Source organism: Desmodus rotundus, chromosome 11 (genome assembly GCF_022682495.2).
Source record: "Desmodus rotundus isolate HL8 chromosome 11, HLdesRot8A.1, whole genome shotgun sequence".
Taxonomy (NCBI): Eukaryota; Metazoa; Chordata; class Mammalia; order Chiroptera; family Phyllostomidae; genus Desmodus; species Desmodus rotundus.
In genome coordinates, this window is record NC_071397.1 from 49,067,883 (window position 1) to 49,087,821 (window position 19,939).

The 19,939-nt window shown below is 34.7% G+C and overlaps 1 protein-coding gene and 1 pseudogene across 6 annotated transcripts in view; both read right to left on the reverse strand.

Annotated features, from left to right (window-relative positions):
• Nucleotides 1–19,939, reverse strand: part of EPHA7 (EPH receptor A7) — a 169,010-nt gene that overhangs the window by 103,450 nt on the left and 45,621 nt on the right. For all 6 annotated transcript variants that reach the window (XM_045188599.3, XM_045188598.3, XM_045188600.3 and 3 more), the window contains exons 4-5: nt 4,474–4,629; nt 3,288–3,623 (exon numbers count right to left, since the gene is read on the reverse strand). In XM_045188599.3, coding sequence (XP_045044534.1) covers nt 3,288–3,623; nt 4,474–4,629 — 492 coding nt within the window. The remainder of the gene's footprint in view (nt 1–3,287; nt 3,624–4,473; nt 4,630–19,939) is intronic.
• Nucleotides 14,516–14,650, reverse strand: LOC112297440 (U1 spliceosomal RNA; annotated as a pseudogene).

Consider the following 19,939-nt stretch of genomic DNA (forward strand, 5'->3'; position numbering starts at 1 on the left):
TGTACACCGGTAGTGAATTATCAGGAAGGGAAAGTAAGAGAACAATCCCATTTATAATTGTATAAAAATATACCCAGACTGAATTTAACCAAGGACGTAAAAGACCTGTACTTGGAAAATTATCAGACATTTGAAGAAAGAAATTAAAGAAGACAAAAATAGGTGGAAGCATATACCACAAACATGGATAGGAAGTATTAACATCATTAAAATGTTCGTAGTACCCACAGCAATCTGGGCCTCCATTATTTCCCCCCACACTGCGATAGATGAAGATTTTAGAACATTTTGCTTTGACGTACAAAGAATTACATAAATAAAGGGTTATACAATGTACAGATGATGTGTTGCAGAAATGTGCACCTGGAACTTATACTGTTCAATTTTGTTTACCAGTATCACCCCAATAAACTCAATAAAGAGAGGACTAATCAGCATTCATCGTGCTACTCACTGAAATGACATATTTGTAGTAATACAGAGTTTTAAGTTTTCTCTAATAAAGTCTTATTTAATAGGATACTACAGGAAGCCAGACAGTATTTCATCCCCAATTTACTCAGAAATAACTTCAGTGATTCATCCATGAGCACATTCCTCCTAAGTGTTAGGATTGGGTCTGGAGCACAGATCTTTTAACTCCCAAAACTCTACTACTACCCTGAACGAAGGATAGAAGGTCTTCAACATATTTCCATTCCCACAAACATTGCTATGGAGGGTCCTGAGCACCAGACTCCAACTTATAGAAAAGGAATTAGAGTGCACACACTGGCTTCAAACACTGGCTGACCACATTCCATTGTTACTCTGTGTCCTTGCCCCTCACAGGCAGATTCTGTTTTTACACTAGGCATCAGTGGGTTGCTGATGAGGAGGATAATGAAGCAGAGATTGAGATTTAAGTTGATTATTGAAGTGACTGCAGCATAAACTAGGAGGGCGGTGATTCTGTTTGGTTAATGGAGAATGGGAGTGTCAAGGGTCACTGTAGGTTTCCATGACCGCCATGGGCATGGACAAAGTTTCAAATCACTTCCCCTTTAAAAAGAGCACAAATAGTGGTGATGCAGCTTGCAGGGGGGGAATCTGCTTATAGAAATTGAATAAAAGCATGGTCACTAACATTCTAAATTTTCTGTTAATAATAAGTTAAAACTGTTAAAGTTGCCACAGCTCATTGCCATTTTAAATACATTTTTTTTTGTAAGTAGAAAATGCTAACAGAAAAAGCTAACAGTGTAACAGTGAAAATTCATGGGTTTCTCATGTTTGAGATGCGGTAGAGACTAGGCGATTGTACATTAATATTTCAATATAAAAGTGCAAACCTAGTTTGCTTTTTAACTTTATTATATTTATTCTTCATAAAAAGTTTAATAGCTTTATTGGGATATAATTTACATACCATAAATTCACTCATTTTAAGTATACAATTCAATATTTTTAGTATATTTACAGAGTTGTGCAGTCATCACAATTTAATTTTTGCACATTTAAATTACTTCCTCCCCTCCAAAGCAAATCTAGTTTGCTCTTAAGCAAAAGAGAATCAATGCCCACAGCTACTTTACCTAACCACTGTGAGATATTTGATTCGAAAATTTATGGAAAATCTATGACCCATTTAGCTAGTGTAACATAAACTTGAAAAATTAAACACCAACATTTAAAGAGCAAGAAAACCTACTCCAAATGCAACCTATTTGGCAAACTCTATTTGTGGTATCAGTTCAGCATCTTTATGTTGCATTAAAAAATTAAAATGTCCCTTTTTATACTTGATATTAGCAGGAATAAAGCAGTTATTCTAGCTCAGCAGACCTCAGAGTCCCACTAATAGTGCCAAAGATAGCATAATGTCACAATTATGCACCTAAAGTGTCTCAAACACACCCACTGCAGAGTTAGAATGCCAAATTTAAATATACAGCAACACAAAAAATGACAACAGGATTTTAAAAGATTGGCAAATAGGGTAAGGGTAAATAAAATATATCACTCCAGATATCAGTTAAATAGGTTATGTATTTTGTCCAATGTTTGAGGATTTGAAAGCCGCTATGTTGTTTTACTCCCAGACATCTGCTTTTACATGGGAGACATGTTGTGCAATACGATTTATATATCAAAAAGAAACGTTAAGAACAAGAACCCACTAATCTGTTCAGAATGGTAAGCGGGAGACCAGATGCATAGTTTGCGTTCTGCAGATATAATTTAAATTAGTAATGTTTTGTTAAAATTGGCATAGAAATGCAGACCAGATTAGTCTATGTCCAGGAATTTGGGATAATACTGGTTTTTGACAGTCAGCCAAAGATCAAGAAGACCTAGTTACTAGCTTGTTAGGTTGCTCACACAACTCAGGACCCCACTGAGAGTCCAACTGTATTAATGATGATGATATAGCACTTGGCTACATCTACTACCTAGCATCTTCCTTCAGCAGCAAGAATTTTCAAAAGGTTGGGAAAGTCCTCAATTTCTGAAACTTCCGTCAGTAACAAGATTTCTCTGAAGGTATATAAAGTCTCTGATTTATGAAGCTTCCTTCCCAATTTGTACTTCCCAAAACATGCTTGGCAGAGCAAAGAATGACTGACTATGGTGTCTCAAAGCTAGTTAAGGAAATAAGTGAAAATTACTTTTAGGCTAAACTACAAAGGTCATAATCATGGTTATTATATTTCCTAATTCATTTCTTATGAAATCATCATGAGATCTCTTAAGCACTTAGTTCAATATTATAAACATTAATATCATCACAAATCTACTGATGAACTTAAAATTCTTTCATAGAAAATTTAATGCAGACTTGCCTTATATTTTAATATCACATTCTGTCTGGTAAAAAATTGGTTAACACTATGTGAAACAGTGCAGCCAACTCTTTCATTATTCCCAATTATCGTGTACATTTTGATCACGAACACTGGGCACACAAAAACGTAAAGATGCTAGAAATATTCTTCACTTCACTTTATCCAATACATACACTCTCCTCCTCTGGATCTTTGAACAGACTTTCTTGTCTTAGAGCAGTCTTAACTGGTTTACAATTTATCCCTTTTATTTCTCCTGCCAGATCTCTGGAGGAGATGTTAATGAGTCTAGTAATGGTTTAACAGGCAGCAGGAGAAATAACAAAGAAAAGTTAAAGGTGTGAATAATGAACAAGCTGGAATAATTGAGTTCTGTGTAGCCAAGTTAACTAAATATTCAAGCGAGACACTTCACTTAGGTAGAGACATTATTCACTTAGTAAAGGCAAACAAAAAACATACCTGCTTGACCAGTGGTGATACTGACAGCTGCAAAGAGCCTCTGGGATCGGCTTAGGTCAGAAACTCCATTTACAGCTTCAACTTCAAAAGTATAATTAGCGTGGGCTAGCAGGTCCATGACAGTGACAAAGTTATCCTCTAATCCAGTCTGCTGGGGCATGTATCCAATGTTGCTCCCACAGGGAACGCATTCGCCCTGCTCCCAACTGCACCGCTTGCACAGTATTCTGTAGGTCACATCGTTTCTTCCCCCGTTGTCCGCAGGAGGACTCCATTCCAAACTTACTGTGGTCTGGTTGATGTTGAAAATGAGGTTCTGTGGCGCAGATGGAGGCCCTTGGGAAACCAAAACAAACAAACAAATAAGCACTGTAGAAAAAAAGTGAAAAAAATGAACGAAAACCACATGGGGCACTAAGCAAGTGGCTCAATTACCATACAGAAAACTAGTTGAAATGCTTCCTTTCACATAAACATTTCATTACCTTTCCTAGAGAAGCCATATAAAAGCCTCCTTGAATTCACTTGGCAAAAGGCTTTATTTATTTTCCATTTAATATGTCAAAATGGAAACGCGATAACAACTGTCTTTGTACTTTGGCCACGGCCTTTAGCTACTCTACTTCCAAGAAACTAAAAAAGAACAGTTAATTCTCCTAAAAAAACAAAACAGTTGTGCAGTTGTTTAAAAAAAATGGTTTTCCTTTCTACCATATAACAGAGAATACACCTATTCATTTTTAATGTGCTCAAGAATGATTTATAAGACTGTCTGGAATTTGGTTTGGATTTGGGTCTCTCAAACATTCATTAATTGAAGCACCAAGATGTGTGATTTGCTCTATTTAGTAATAGAATTTTAATTTAGAAGCCATTACTTTTTCATTGCATTTTATAGACATGTTAAGACTCAAATAATTTTTCTATTTTATGATTCCTGTAAAATACATGTGAAAAGTACTAAAATGTATCTTGATTTCACAGACATAAAAATTACATTGAAGTTTAAGTAAGATGTATTTTACATTTTTGTTTAGCCCTAGAGGTTCATGAAAAATTCAAAATATTTAATAATAATTAAGACTGCATTCACAAATTGTATGCCTGTCTCAATGATGTCACGACAGTAGAAATGAGAAGCAGGGACCTGGAAGTCTTTTTTTAAACTTTACTATTATGGACTTACTGGTGCACGCAACATACGGTGGGTCAGATGGAGCCCTGTAATACCCATCCTCACACTCGCATCTTGAAGAGCCTTCTTTGTCAGAAAAACTGTGTGTTGGACACCGAGAGCACTGAAGATCTTGAGACGAAGATTTGTAGAACCCCCGGCCACAGGCTGGGTGTGCAAGAGAAAGTAAAAACAGAGACATGAGAGCAAACAGACCTTTCAGAAACTGTAGTAATATTTAGCAAAGGATAAAATATGAAATATGATTTTTGAAAAACAAGCTCTTTATGATTCGAATTTTGTTGTAGTATATATCAATAACCCAAGTTATACTACTGCATTTCAAGACAAAAATAATAAAAACAAATCATACAGCAAACTTGTTTCTATAGTTGGCATCGGTTCAGAGTCCAGAGCCCAAAACTGAACACAAGCATAATTTATTTACACGAAATCTTAGGATATTTAATTAAGGGTAACTTTGACTTCAATGCAATTGTGTGTTGAATTGTATTAGCACACTTACAAGCTATGTTTTTTTAAATTCACTATAGCTGTAAATTAAGCATAAGTGTAAATATGATTTAAAATGTAAAATATAAAGATAATTTTAATCATCTGCTAGACATAATGGTATTAAAAATTTCATCTGAAAAATAATAGAAATGTATTCCTTTCAAATGTTCAGGAAATTTCAAAATATAATTTCAACCAGTTTAACTTAAAAGGCAGGTTGCTTTCCACTAAGTGAACTTCCTTGTTCATAAAAATAATGAAACCCGTACATAGGAGAAACCTGTTCCACTAGAATCAAGGAGAAAGCCGTCAACTGGAAAGAGACCAGGGCTGTTTCTTCTCTGCGGAGAGGCTTACTTAGGGTCTAGTCGCACTAACACAGCAACTGCTCCAGCAAGGGGCAGACAGGTACAGAGAAATTCTCTATCACAGCCTCCTGAAGTAGTTTTTACTCAATTACACCTTATTTGTCATTAAATCCAGTAACCTTGAACTATTTACTATCACTGGTTATTTTATATATTTTCAATTAAAATTAAGCAAACTAAATTTTTATCATTTTAACAATTTTTTATAGATGGTATTATACATTGAATATATTAAGTAAATTCCACTTGCTCTTCATATTTTAAATGGATATCTATTAAGTTTTAGTGACCTTCAAATTTAATAGAAACTAATAAATCATAAAGATTAGTGAATAGTTAACATAAATTAAATTATAACTTAATTTATTAGATTCAAGTTTTTTTAGTGTTCTTAACTTGGGCATTATTAAGTAACTTAATTACATTTCGCTCTTTAGTGGGAAAAAAATCTTATCAAAAAGGTATATTCTCTAGAATAAAAGTTGAAACATTCTCTACTTTTGTTCACATGCTGAACTGAATATTTAGTGCATAATTGTGATACATTGGGAGCTCAAAATCATATTCAGAGCTTCAAGAAAATAAAACTGTTTTACATGAACAAGATAGATATTTTAGATTACTTAGAAACTTAATTTAAAGATATGCTATGTGACAGATAAATGTTAGATATGGGAACAGAACTACAATCGTTTCTTTGCAAATATATTGTCTACCGCTGCCCTCTGAAGCCAGTCTCCCTTTGGTTGGCTTCCTCAGTTCATACAAAAGGAAAACATTCGTATAGCATATTAAGCAAAAAACTTAATGCATCTTCACAAGTTCTCAGTAGCAATTACTACAAATCTAAAGCACAAAGAGAACAATGAGATTGATCACCAAATAATATAACAAACATGTAACACAAAAATGTTTCCACAGATATGACCCCGCCACATAAAAGAATGGTGAATTGATTTTGTATTTGAAAGAAAGATGTTTTATTTACAGTGGTAGTTTGGAAACTTTTAAAGTTTTGTCTCATTTAAGGAAGTTAGCTTTCTGGCCCTTAATCAAACTCCATCAGGATAGAGAATTTCTGTAGAATAAGAGATAATAACAGTCTCTAAAGTTTATCTGGCATATATATGGATAGGCTTTTATTCAAACCATCTTAGTTGCATGGTTATAACTGCCAAGTGGAATCTCTAAATAGTTTTTAGTAAGTTTCCAATATGAGTGCAGCTGGGTATCAAACAGAAGATAAAGTTACTCAAGAAAAGAAGTAATGACAAGTTAAGGTAAAAAATAAAATTACTTTTCAGGTGGAAAAAATAAGAATGGTGAACTGCTAGATTAAAGAATTTAGCATGGCTTTCTCAGAATGGGAACTCCTTTCTTTTAAGTATTCATTGTTTCTTGCTGTAAATATTATCTGTAATTCAATTTTCCGATATGGCATCCATAAAACAGAGAAGACAATGCTTTACTCACAACCTGCAGCTTGATGATGTTAAGACCCAAAGAATTAAAAAAGAAAAAAAGAGAGAGACAGTAACAGAGATAGAGAGATGAGAGAGAGAGAGAGAGAGAGAGAGAGGCTTATGTTGAGAGTCTCTAATGACATTATGTATGCACTTATTTTCTACAGGAGAGGAAGATGGGAAGCAGGGAGACGGGGAACACAATGGCAACATGATTTAACATCTACTTAGGCAAGTCTTCTGGAATTACTAGGCAGCAAACTACCTAGTGGATTCCTTCGGAATACTCATTCCCCCATTGCAAATTAAAGTCTCTAGCTAAAGGCTTATTCCCATTTTTCTCACAAACGAGGTACATTTTTTGCTCAACATACATGATTTGTGGAATATGTATGGTACCTAATGTGAGAAATTTAAAATCCCTATCATTCAACTTCCAAATTACATTAAATTCTGCTACCACTTTAACAGATGGGAAAACAGATTTGAAGCAAAAGTAACCTGAGTTCTTCAAATCATTCCATTTGTCTAGGTTAAAACTGGATTTAGAACACAGGACTATGGATACTCAACCATATGCTATTCTATCAGTATTGACTGCTGAATAAGCCAAAGCTTGGCACTTATTCAAGGGTTCTCAAGGGCTTTAGCAACCCCCCAAATTAATTTTCAATGTGTCCCTATTTTCTTTCACTATACCCCTTTACTAATTTAAAGCTACTATTTTAATTTAGAGAGCTATGAAACGATATCCTGGCACACCTTGCAGAAGAGATATTAAATAGGTTTTCTCAATCCCACTATGAATGTTGGCACTGATGATGCCTGCAAAATGACGGAGTGCACGCATGGCTATTATTAAAGAGATAATGACAGAGGCAATGCTGGAAAATGTGGTCGTCAAAGTAATTTTTTCTTTGAAGTAATATTTTGTTTCAGTTCAGTTATTACTGAAAATAATGACTTGTAACAAGACAGTTTGACTTAACCTTTAAGGAAACTATTAATTTAGAGTTATTAAAAAGAAGTGCAAGAGTCCCCCCTTTTCTGTGGTTTTGCTTTCTGCAGTTTCTGTTACCACAGTCAATTGGCATGGCTCTGTGATCCAGGGTCACCCAGAGCCCATGCCCCTCCATCTGATGTGTTGCCAGAAGGTCAAGAGTAGCCTGACCAATGTCACACTTGATTTACCTCACGTCATCTCAGACTTGTATCGTCTCGCATCACCACAGGAGAAGGGTGAGTGTAGCACAACAGGGTTTGGACAGAACCCACATTCACATAACTTTTATTACCGTATGATTATAATTGTTCTATTTTATTATTAGTTATTATTGTTAATCTACTGTGCCTAATTCATAAATTCAACTTTATTGTAGGTGTATATGTATAGGAAAAAAACATTGAATATATAGTGTGTGGTACTACCCTTGGTTTGGAGCATCCACTGGAGGCCCTGGAACGTACCCCCCACAGAGAGGCAGACCGCTGTACAAAATCTTTAGAGCTACGATGTCAAGTCAAGAACATGAGACAACACAAGCCGTGACTTTGATGGTAAGAGTGAGTGATTGGGTGGTTAAAAAGTGTGGGAAGAAAGTAACACACGTTCTTAAAACTAAAATTTTAGGTTAAATATCTACATGAAATATCTTGAATAAAACAATCATAGACAGAAACTGGGGTGAAGTGACTTCTGACAGTCAACCACATACCACGTTTTGTCACGTATAATGAGCACTTTTGCCCAAATTTTTCAGGGAAAAATAAGGGTGTGCATTATACATGGGTAGTACCTGAAATTCTTTTTGTATCTGTTCTCGTATTTTATAATTATTTGTTACATAAAATTTTTTGTACCATATATGTTCAAAAATAAATGCTAAAATTCCTTATAACACAAAAACGAAGTATCTAAATAGAAATAAATGAAAAATTGAATTAAAAAAATAAAATGAAAGCTTTTTTTTCCCTGAAAGTTTGGGCCAACAACGTGGGGCTTATGACACATGACAAAACATGGAAGAATTAGATGAGTTCTCCAACTGCTCCCCAAAAAGGCTACATCGGAAACCAAGGTAATCCCCTCCAAATGCAGCTGGTTTTCTATGAAGTAAGTACTAGAAAAATGTTTTTAAGGGTAAATGACTTCTGAAACCTCAATCAAAGACAAATTCCCTTTCATACATAACCCTGAAGTATACAGGAATGACTTTCTAGGAGTTGTTCAATAGAAGTTTTAAAACATTTTTTGCTTTGCTTCATTTCTCAATTTTTTCAACAGCATTTGAACCCAAACAAACTAATATAATGTGTCTAATGCCAAGTTAGGTACAATAAGAAACATACAATTTTAATTTCCTGCCTTTTGATGTTTTTGGTTCTTTAACTGAACACTTTTTTGTGTTTATATATTTTCTTTTTTACTGAATTTATTAGAGTGACATTAGTTAATAAAATTATATAGATTTCAGGTGTACAATTCTATAATACATCATCTGTATATTGCATTGTGTTCACCACCCCTTAAGGTAATGTTTCATTGGATTGATAAAAATTGGAAACATGTATAAAATTTGTTTTCAACATTTTATTACTTTTGTAAAAAATCTTTCACCTATTATTTTAATAACGTTATTTTTTTCAGTGCTACCACAAATGCCTGAGATTGATTCTTTTTCCTTTTTTTCAGCCCTTAGGGCCTTAATGAATAAAATAACATAAATTCATTATCCTAGAGAAAAGAACCATAATCTTGTCAGATTTCATATACTAAGCAAGTTTTCATTTAGTCTGTTCTTTAAATGAAAAAAAAAATCAAAAAAGGGTATCAAGGAAGCACATGAAACTTCTGTTTACTGGACAATAACATTATATCTACTTCAATATGTCCATGAAATTATAATATACTATATTACAAAATCTGTTATAGTATCTACTGCAATGAAATGAATGTAATTTAATATATTTAATTTCCACCACTTTAAATAATAATATTTAAATACCCATGTAACTCAGTTGGTTCAAATAATATTTGGGGTTTAAATTCCTTTAAAAAGAAAACAAAAGGCTTTCCCATTTATAAATCAATTACTTAAGAATTATAATACAGCAACAAAATTCTGAACACAGAGAAATTTAAATATACAGGAGAACTGATACTGAATCCCTGTTCTCTGACTCCCGAAGTCTCCTAACAGTTGCACATTCCACAGCTGTATTCAATGGATGTTGAGTGTTTAAGCAATGGGGTGTCAGGTCTTTGGGTGTAGTGTATGCTTGCACGAGGCGGTCTGTGGAATAATCAGGGTACTGGTTTAAAAACTGTGCTCTCAATGAACAATCCTAAAGGCCATGCTAAAAGCCACAGGCACATTTCTACCCTCCGGTCTAAGCAGTTAGGGGGAACGGAACAGTATCTCTTCTTTCTGAAGGAGGGTGCAGATGCTCAGACTTGCCCTGGTACTGTAGGTGTATTACCTATAAAGGTAAGGGTAGGGGATAGCTTATCTAGTTTTATTTCTAAGGACTCTATCTCAGAAAATCCACAGACTTCTAGAGTTCTACAGCCAAGAAAGATTCCCTGATCCTTATGGGCTATTTTCTTCGAAATTTTAAACTCCGATTTTAACCCCAGACTTTTTGACAACATCCTGGACATCAAGGTGCTAATAGTCCGTCATCTCAGTCAGCTATGCTCCATGGCTGCGTGTTAGGGATGCCTTCAAAAGACACTAATGACTTGGCCCATCACATTTATTGAATCATTTCTGAAGCCTGGACATTTTTATATTTTAAAAGATTTCCAAGTTTTTAGAATCATCATTCTGTAGCTTCTAGGTCTTTTCTCAGACTATCAAAATCTCTAAAGAATGCATAATAACAAAATATCTCCACCATAAAATTAAGTGGGGAAGTAAAACAAGAAATTATTGAGAAATCTATACATACATTTTAAGAAAAATAAAAATTAAAAAACCATTAATAAGCCAATCCAAAAAAAGGCAAAGAATCTGAATAGATATTCCTCAATGGAAGATATACAGATGGGCAATAAACACTCAAAAGCATACTCAGCATCATTAGCCATCAGGGAAATGCAAATCAATCCAACAGTGAAATAACACTTACACCCTGTAGAATGGCCACAGTCGAAAAGAAGATAAAACAAGTGTTGGTAAGAATATGGAGACCAATGGCATATTTCATAGATATAAACAAACACTTTAAAAATTCATATGGAGGTCACAGGACTCTTGGGAGAGAGCCGAGTTAAGGGATCCCTCCCCAGCCAAACAAGGCTTGAGCAGCACCGAGAGAGACCTGGTTGCTTGAAGTCGCAGGGAGGGGAATAAGGACAAAGTAGTAAACCCACTGAGACCTTGGGCGCCGGCTGGGGAGAGTTGGGTCGTGTGGGGCCCTGACCCGGACAGTCCCTGGTCTAGCTGGAGATGTGAGCTGCATAAGAGGACAGGCACTTCCAAAAAAAAAAAAAAAAGAACATGGAGAAACCAGACTCTTATACACTGCTGTTAGAAATGTAAAGTGCTGCTGCCTCTTTGGGAAAAAAAAAAAAAAAACCGGCAGTTCCTCTAAAGCAGGGGTGTCAAACTCATTTTAACCGGGGGCCACATCAGCCACGTGGTTGCCTTCAAGGGGCCGAATGTAATTTTTGGACTGTACAAATGTAACTGCTCCTTAACTGTTAAGTGAGAGCTCGAGCCCACGCTGCTGCTGGGTAGAAACAAGGTGCCAGGTTGGATAAAACAAGGCGGTGGGCCTTGTGTTTGCTACCTGTGCTCTACAGGTAAAACAAGTTACCATATAACCAGCAAATCCCATTCCTAAGTATATGCTCAAGAAAAATGAAAACATGCATCAACACAAAATCTTGTACATAAATGTTCACAGCAGACTTATTCATAATAACCAAAAAGTGGAACCGACCCAAATGCCCATCAAATAATAAATGAATAAGCACAATGGAGCATTATTCTGCACTTGAAAGGAGTTAAACATCGACGTGATATAACATGGGTGAACCTTGAAAACACTATGCTAGGTGAAGAAATCCAGTCACAAAAGCATATTATGTAATTTCCTCTATGAGAAATTCAGGACAAGCAAATCTATAGAGACAGAAAGTTAATCAGTGGTTGCTAGGGGCTGGAACAGTGAGGAGAAATGGTAAGTTACTATTAATGGGTACAGGGTTCCTTTTGGGGGTGATGGAAATGTTCTAAAATTAATTTGCAGTGAAGGTTGTACAACTCTATGACCATATCAAAAACTACAAAATTGTTTACTTTAATGGGTGAAATGTATGGCATGTGAATTATGTCTCAGTAAAGCTGTTACATACAACAAAATCAATTAATAATGCAACTTCAAACGTAACATTTAAGTAAGCAAACAAAGAAAATAGTAGCCAGTTTTATATGTTGATAATATATTCTTTGTCTCTCTAACACATATTCTATATCCATCTGTTTTCATAAAGCTGTATTTAGGTAAAATAAACTAGCTATGAATTACTTTAAAATTTTGAACATCTATAATCAATATATTCTTCTTACCCATTTGTTAATTTTAGAGTCTCATAAATAACAATTTATATTTTATCTAACAAGTAGCAATTTTATCTAGGTAATTTTATAACTTAAAAGAAATAGATACTTATCAACATCAAGCGTGTATTTAGGGGGGATTTGTGATACATTATAGACAATGTGAGTTTTGAGTAAATATCTGAATAGATCTTAAATATTCTTATATTTTATTCACAGCATTTTGCCAGGCAAAAACTGGATTCCTTCCCTCCTACCCCTCAATTCTCCTTCCATGGGCTAACTGAATAAAACCAGATTCAGCTTCCTCAGGTCTTACTGTTTCCAGACCTGTGATTTTAAGCACAATTGAACTTTTTCTGAAGAATTATGTGTATGTGTCTGTGTGTAAAATATGAGGCTTTGCAGATGTTTCCGGCCACAGTTATGCAGCTGCAAAAGGTTTATTAATTATGCAGTATAAGTGGATTCTTCTGTAATTGAAAGTGCCCGGGATTTAATATTATTGTAGAATCTGTACATACATAGTTAGGGATTCTAATATGTGCTGTTATTTTTATTTATTGCAGATGGACATTTTACTTAATTCAGGGAAAGTGAGTCTGTTTCCATAGGAGCTTTCACATATCTTTGTCGTATGAACGTCTGTGCTTCTATAACGCAAAGGGGAGAGTGTAGCTTGTCGAAATCATACTCCTGCTGCCCAAAGTGCTGGCCTCATCTGGGATAGAGAGACCCAGATTCTGTATTTTAATCCTATTGACAGTGCCTCCTCGGGAATAATTACAAAAGGCCGTCTGAAAGCCAGCCCTCTCGTCAGTGATGCTATGATTTCCCATATTGAGAATGAACAGCGGGCAGGGAGGATAAAAACAACATGATATAATGAGCTTATTACAGTTTGTGAGGCACCATCCAAATTACCGTACAACTAACCTGTAAGAGTTTAGAAAAGCAACAACGCACAATATAAAGTTTGCGATGACAGGTGCTCAAGTACTGAACACAATTAGGGGATTTTTAAAACTAAAAAGAAAGATTAATTTCAGGGCATTATAAATAGGTATTATATATTTGTGTTATTTAATTTAGTACTTGTATTGACAGTATATAGTGGAAAAGAAAATATAAAATAAGAAGCTTTTATAAGTTTTATTTTTAAGACTTAGATTATAAAAGAAAATAAAGCATTACATAAACACAGTGTCTTCTCCTTTATTAAATTACCAGTTTGGAATATGTTAAGAATTCTGCTGAGGTCTGGCATTAAAATACTCTTTATTTTATCAGGATATCACCCTTGTTCTAGTGACATTAGAAAACTGATTTAAAAGGAATAAAGATGTCAAGTTAGAACATTCAGAATCTTTTCTGTATTCTTATTCTACTGTACAAATATTAGACTATGTTAAAGAGGTATTGTGTTGAAGCAGGAGAGAACTGGATTTTAACTGAAATGATCTGTGTTCAGATCTACACCACCACTTACTGGCATGAAGTTTGGACAAAGCCACTTCACATTCCTGGGCTTCCACGTCTTTGCTCCCTTGTTATTAATGATTGAGTGCTACAGACATATTAGCCATTTTTATATTTCTATTTGTAATCAATCATCTAGCTGTTCAAACTCCCATCTAATTGTCTTTAATGTAATACTATAAAAACATAGTTTCTACCACTATCACCACACCCCCCAAGCTCCACATACAAACTAACATCCCCTTAGTCTTTCAGTGGTACCCCAGCAAGAAAGGTTCTCCAAGGGCTGTCCTGCCTCCCATGCCCTCCCTGCCAGAGATGTGTCCCTGTGCCAGGGACCTCTCTGCCTAACAACTCACCTCTACCCCTCTCTGTGCCTGTCTGTGTTCCCAGAGATATGCACACTCACTTTGATTCACGCAAATAGGATCCAGAAATGAAGTTTTAAAACTAGGTAAATTACTTAAAATCAACTCCCATAAAAGGAACGATTTCAAAATGAAATTAGACCCTTCTGGATCTCACACTGTTGTTCTCATAGGTCCATTCTAAGATATCAAACTACAGACTAAAAGAAAAAAAGAATTATCTGTGAAATCTCAGATTTAGTAACCCTGCTGGGAAAGAACTAAAATACAGTTATTTTTCTTTTTGTTGTTGCCAGGTGAGAGTGCAAACTCAGTGCCCCACTGCCACAAATACTGCAGTCGAGTTTCCCCCATTTGGGGAAATCGCAGAGGTCAGCCCGTCCAGAGTGCAATGGGAAAGCCAAATAACTCCCCTGCCAGGTAAATACATACATATACGTGTGTCTGTGTGTGTGTGCATATATATATACACACACACACATATATATAGTAATCTTAAATCTAATTCAAGTTTATGGCAAAGTAATATAGTTATGGGGTTGTCATGGATGAAAACACTTAAATTAGGAGAAGGTAACTGACCAAAACTCAAACATTTCATTACTTCTTTGTAGTAACTAACCAAAAAATGTGGCTTGTTTTTGACAGGGTTATTTTATTTTTCTAAAAGATTTCCTTCAGGTCAGGTCATCATGAACAAGCTGCACCAGCAGAGCTCTCAAACAGCGATACAAAGGTGATACAATTTGTCCGTTATATAAATTATCAGTTTGGCTTCCCCGCAGCATGTAGTAGCTACATAACTTTTGTAAATTTGCTTATGTTCTCTGAGCCCCATTTTCCCCTATTTAAAACAGAGAAAACTTACAATAAGATGACCTCATAAGATTGTTTTGAATTGAAGTACAAATTCATGTGAAGAACTTAGCACAGTGCCTAGTGGAGATTAAGCACCCAAAAAATAACTACTATGCTTATTTTACAAAGTAATTTTCCATGAGAAATTCTCACTATAGTATCTACTCTGAAAAACATTGAGTCACTTTGCCATTTCCAGATGTGTATGTATACAAGGAACACTAATCTTAAACAAATATAGCCAAATTTCTCATTCCCTAATTAAATAAGTACTGTTTGCCTATTCTTTGCACTGTCAGGCAGTGGACCAAAGATATATCTGCTGAAAGACAGATATAATGATATCTAAATACCATACTCTTTGACCTAGCATCAAGTGCTATGTATAAGCATTTGATTATGTCCTTCAGCTAATTAAGATTCTCATATTTCATAACATTTACTTATATAAATTATAAACATTCTGCCTTAATTTGTATCTTTTAGAATGTGTTTAATTATCCCCTAGTTCAGTGGTAACTAGAGATTCCAAAGTCACCTTTCCTGCCAAGCAGTAGCATTTCATCAATGTGAAGTGAGAAAGCTACTCAGCACAAGTAGATGTGCGGGAAAGGTGTGTAGGGTCTTATGACTGACCAATTGTATTTAAACTGGAGACCTATTTGTGGCAGTTCTTGGCATGTTTCTCAGCGAGACTAATAATGCATCGGGCACTATCAGAATATTCCACAAAGGCAAGTTACTTCAAATTGAAAGAACTTCAGGTAGCCCTGGCTAGTGTTGCTCAGTGGATTGAGTGCAAGCCTGCAAACCAAAAGGTCGCCAGTTCAATTCCCCGTCAGGGCACTTGCCTGGGTTGCGGGTCAGGTCCCCAGTTGGGGGTGCATGAGAAGCAACCACACATTGATGTTTTTCTCCCTCTTTTTCTCTTTCCCTTCCCTTCTCTCTAAAAATAAATAAATAAAATCTTTAAAAAAAGGAATTTCAGCTAGACAAGACATAAATACAAATGCATGAGATTTCATTGTGTTTAATAAAGTGAACATATTTTAGTTCAATTCAAAGAATTAAAATTAGAGTATTTTGTGAATGATTCATCAATAACAGGTTTTTCTTCTCTGTTATATACTTAATATACTTAATTTAAGTATATACAATATACTTAAATCTACATATTTAGAAAAATCTTTAAAATCTATAGCCAAAATAAAGAATTAATTCCATTTATTTCTTTTTTCTTTTTTTGTTGTATTTTTCCATATTAATTTCTTAAAGAACAGTCCTTCCATTTCAAGCAGTCTCAGACATGCCTTATCACCATCAGTTTTCTGCAATGATTTCAAAATGATTAAAACAAAATCACCAGTTAAAGCAATCTTTCTAGCTATTTTGTAAAGACAATTTTTCCTTATTTAGTCAGTTATAAAATCTGGATCAATACTAAGCCTTGTGAAGCAAATAACCCTAAAGCAGTTTAAGGCCATTTGATCATTTGGGGAGATAAATAATCATTTCTGTTATGCCAGTAAAATTTTCTGAAGATCATAAAGAAATCAGTTTACCCTGAAGCATGACATTTACAAAAGATGCATCAGAACAATGATAAGACTGACCCAAACCTTAACTTTTAGAAATAAAAATATATAACAGGAAGAATAAATCCTTAACAACAAACGATGCTGCTGAGCTCAAGTGATTATTCAAAAAAGCAGCTAGCTACTCATACACATAAAAAGCAACCAGACAAATACATGTGTGCCCATGTGTGTATATTTACTATATATGAGATAAACAATCATTAGAGACATAAAATAGTAAAATGCTGTAAGTGCATTCCCATACTTCCTACTCCTTATAATAGAACATCAGTTTATTGCTAATTTTTAATTCCACACCAAGAAAATAATCTGTCACTGCTGTATCTGTATCTTATACACTTTGCATTCATAGCATTTTGCAAACAGATAATGCAAGTACTACTAGAATCTTTTAATACAATTTTTAGTAAAGTCTAGAAAAAGTAGCTATGTTAGTTGTGAAAATATGTCTAGTTTAGTTCTTCAAGAATAACTAACTCATTCTCCAAACGGAAAAACAACAATATTCTAGTTTTAGATAATCTAGAATTGCTATATTCTAGAATGCATACAAGTTCTCATATTTCTGGTAGTAATTTGGAACTAGACAGGCCACTATTAAAATAAATATTTATAATTATCACTTATATTGGAAAACACAGAAATATCACTGAGGCCTTACATTATGAAAAATGATTTCAATTTATTTCTTTTTTTTTTTTAATATATTTATTGATTATGCTATTACAGTTGTCCCATTTCCCCCCCACTCCACTCCATCCTGCCCACCCCCCTCCCTCCCACATTCCCCCCCCGTAGTTCATGTCCATGGGTCATACTTATAAGTTCTTTGGCTTCTACATTTCCTACACTATTTTTACCCTCCCCCTGTCTATTTTCCACCTATCATCTATGCTACTTATTCTCTGTACCTTTACCCCCCTCTCCCGCTCCCACTCCCTTATTGACAACCCTCATGTTCTAGTTGTTTGCCTAGTTTGCTCTCGTTTTTGTTTTATGAGTGGTCGTTAATAACTGTGAGTTTGCTGTCATTTTTACTGTTCCTATTTTTGATCTTCTTTTTCTTAGGTAACTGCCTTTAACATTTCATATAATAAGGGCTTGGTGATGATGAGCCTCTTCAACTTGACCTTATCTGAGAAGCACTTTATCCTCCCTTCCATTCTAAATGATAGCTTTGCTGGATACAGTAATTCTTACTGGTTCTCAAATTTTAAAAACAATTATTGTGGAGCAAACAAAAAACTCATTTTAATACAATGGGTTATTACATCTTTTATTTTTTTATTATGAACACAACTATATATTTTTTCCCACACACCTTGCCTGTACACTTTTGTTTTCCCATTCAATTTCATATGTTGTTATGCTAAATTGATCCATTTAGCCTATAACCTATGGAGTAGGAAGCATGAAAAAACTGTTAAAGCCTATGTACATGCACATGTATTATTTCACTTTTTTTAACTCAAAACTTAAACCTAACAGGAAAACTGGATAAAAACATAAAGCATCTTTTCATTAAATGTGAGCTCAGAAAAGCAATATGAAGTATCAAACTCACCCTATACTCCTGCATATCTCCATCTGAAACATCTGAGAAATTCAGAAGTTAAATTCTGTGTTCTCAAGGTAATGAATAATAATGCAATGTGAACATTTACAAAAACAATTTAATGAAAGTTTTCTAGAATATAATGATTGATTCTATTTCTGCACTAATGGTGCTGTAATATAATATTGTGTGAAGAAAGCTGATAATGTATAAAATCATCCTCATTAATTATAATCAAATCACTTCAAAACCTACCAAAAGTTTTGAAAATATAACTTTATACTAATCACAAAACAGATAATAAGGAAGGAAAGAAAAAGTTCAAAGATTGCCTCAAATGAAATGGTGAAGGGTATTCAGAAGAAACATAGATGGCAGACTGCGGAGACACAATGTCCCCGAACACACACTGTCCCAGGGGAATGGGCCAGATGATATTTTCAGAATAGATTTGTTTTTTAACATTTAAGTTAAATTACCCTTTGGTGTGCATGTTCAACAAAAGACTGATAAGAATACTAGTTGTGTATATGTCTAAATAAATTATCTAAAAATCCAAGGTGTGATTGACTTAGTCCAATGGTATAGGGATAACTGACATTATATAAGAACTTATGAGAAACACACTTTTGCGAGAGGATGCGTATGAATAGGAAAATGAGGTATCTGATGCTTGAAAATATTCATGTGTTTTCATTTCATTTCACCATAATGAACACAATACCTACAGCATGAAAAGAGCAAGGGTCGTCCTTGCCAAATGCCAACAATATAAAAGGAAATATGTCTAACCTTAGAATAATGTGAATATCCCTTTTGACATTTTTCAACATAATTATTTTGTAGTTTAAATTAATGTTCCTTTAAGTAAGAAGCTTAAAAAGTAGACCTTTTCAAGCTACGGTTATTAAAGAAACAGGTCTAGGCACAATGTCAACATAAATTTTGAAGTTCTTCGATTTTCCCAAAATAAAATCCCTTTCTTATTATATAAATTAGACAGTGTTGATTATATCCCCAAATGACATGCAGTCTGTAGAATATTAAATTCCCCACCAAAAGAAAGCACAAAAATGACATGGAGTCTCACAGAAGGTATTTGAGTAGATCATTTTTTAGAGGCAGGCTCCAATCTAGAGGAATTTGTATCAAGGGGTAAGCTGTGTGGTGCTGACCTTCCTGAAGAAGATTCATGACAAAGACACTTGTTAAAATTTCAACCACACACCCTTAGTGAAGCCGTGTCTGACCTCCGGCTTAGGCAACTGGACCCCTCCTCTGTCCCTCCCCTCCTGCACGTGAGTGCTGCAGATAAGGTTTATGTCTATATCAGTGTCTATACCTATGTCTGCACCTGTATTTATGTATGTCCCTGCGTCTACATATCTATGTCTCCACCTGTATCTTCATCTCTCTATCGATGCAACACTGGGGACATTGCACTCCCATCACAATCTTTTAAGATAGTTATCATATTTTCCAATTAAATAAACATGTTAATTATATTTACTTTATATTTCACAAGAGTTTTGTCCTTTAAAGTCTTCCATCTGAGTGTCATGCCTCACTAAGCAAGTCTTTAAAACTGCCCAGAATGTTGGTGTCTTACGTGTATTTATGGAGATGGCAATTTTAATTGCTAAAGTAGAAGAAACTTGTATGTGTGAATCTGTACAGATGATTAATAAAAAGTTTATAGACCAGTA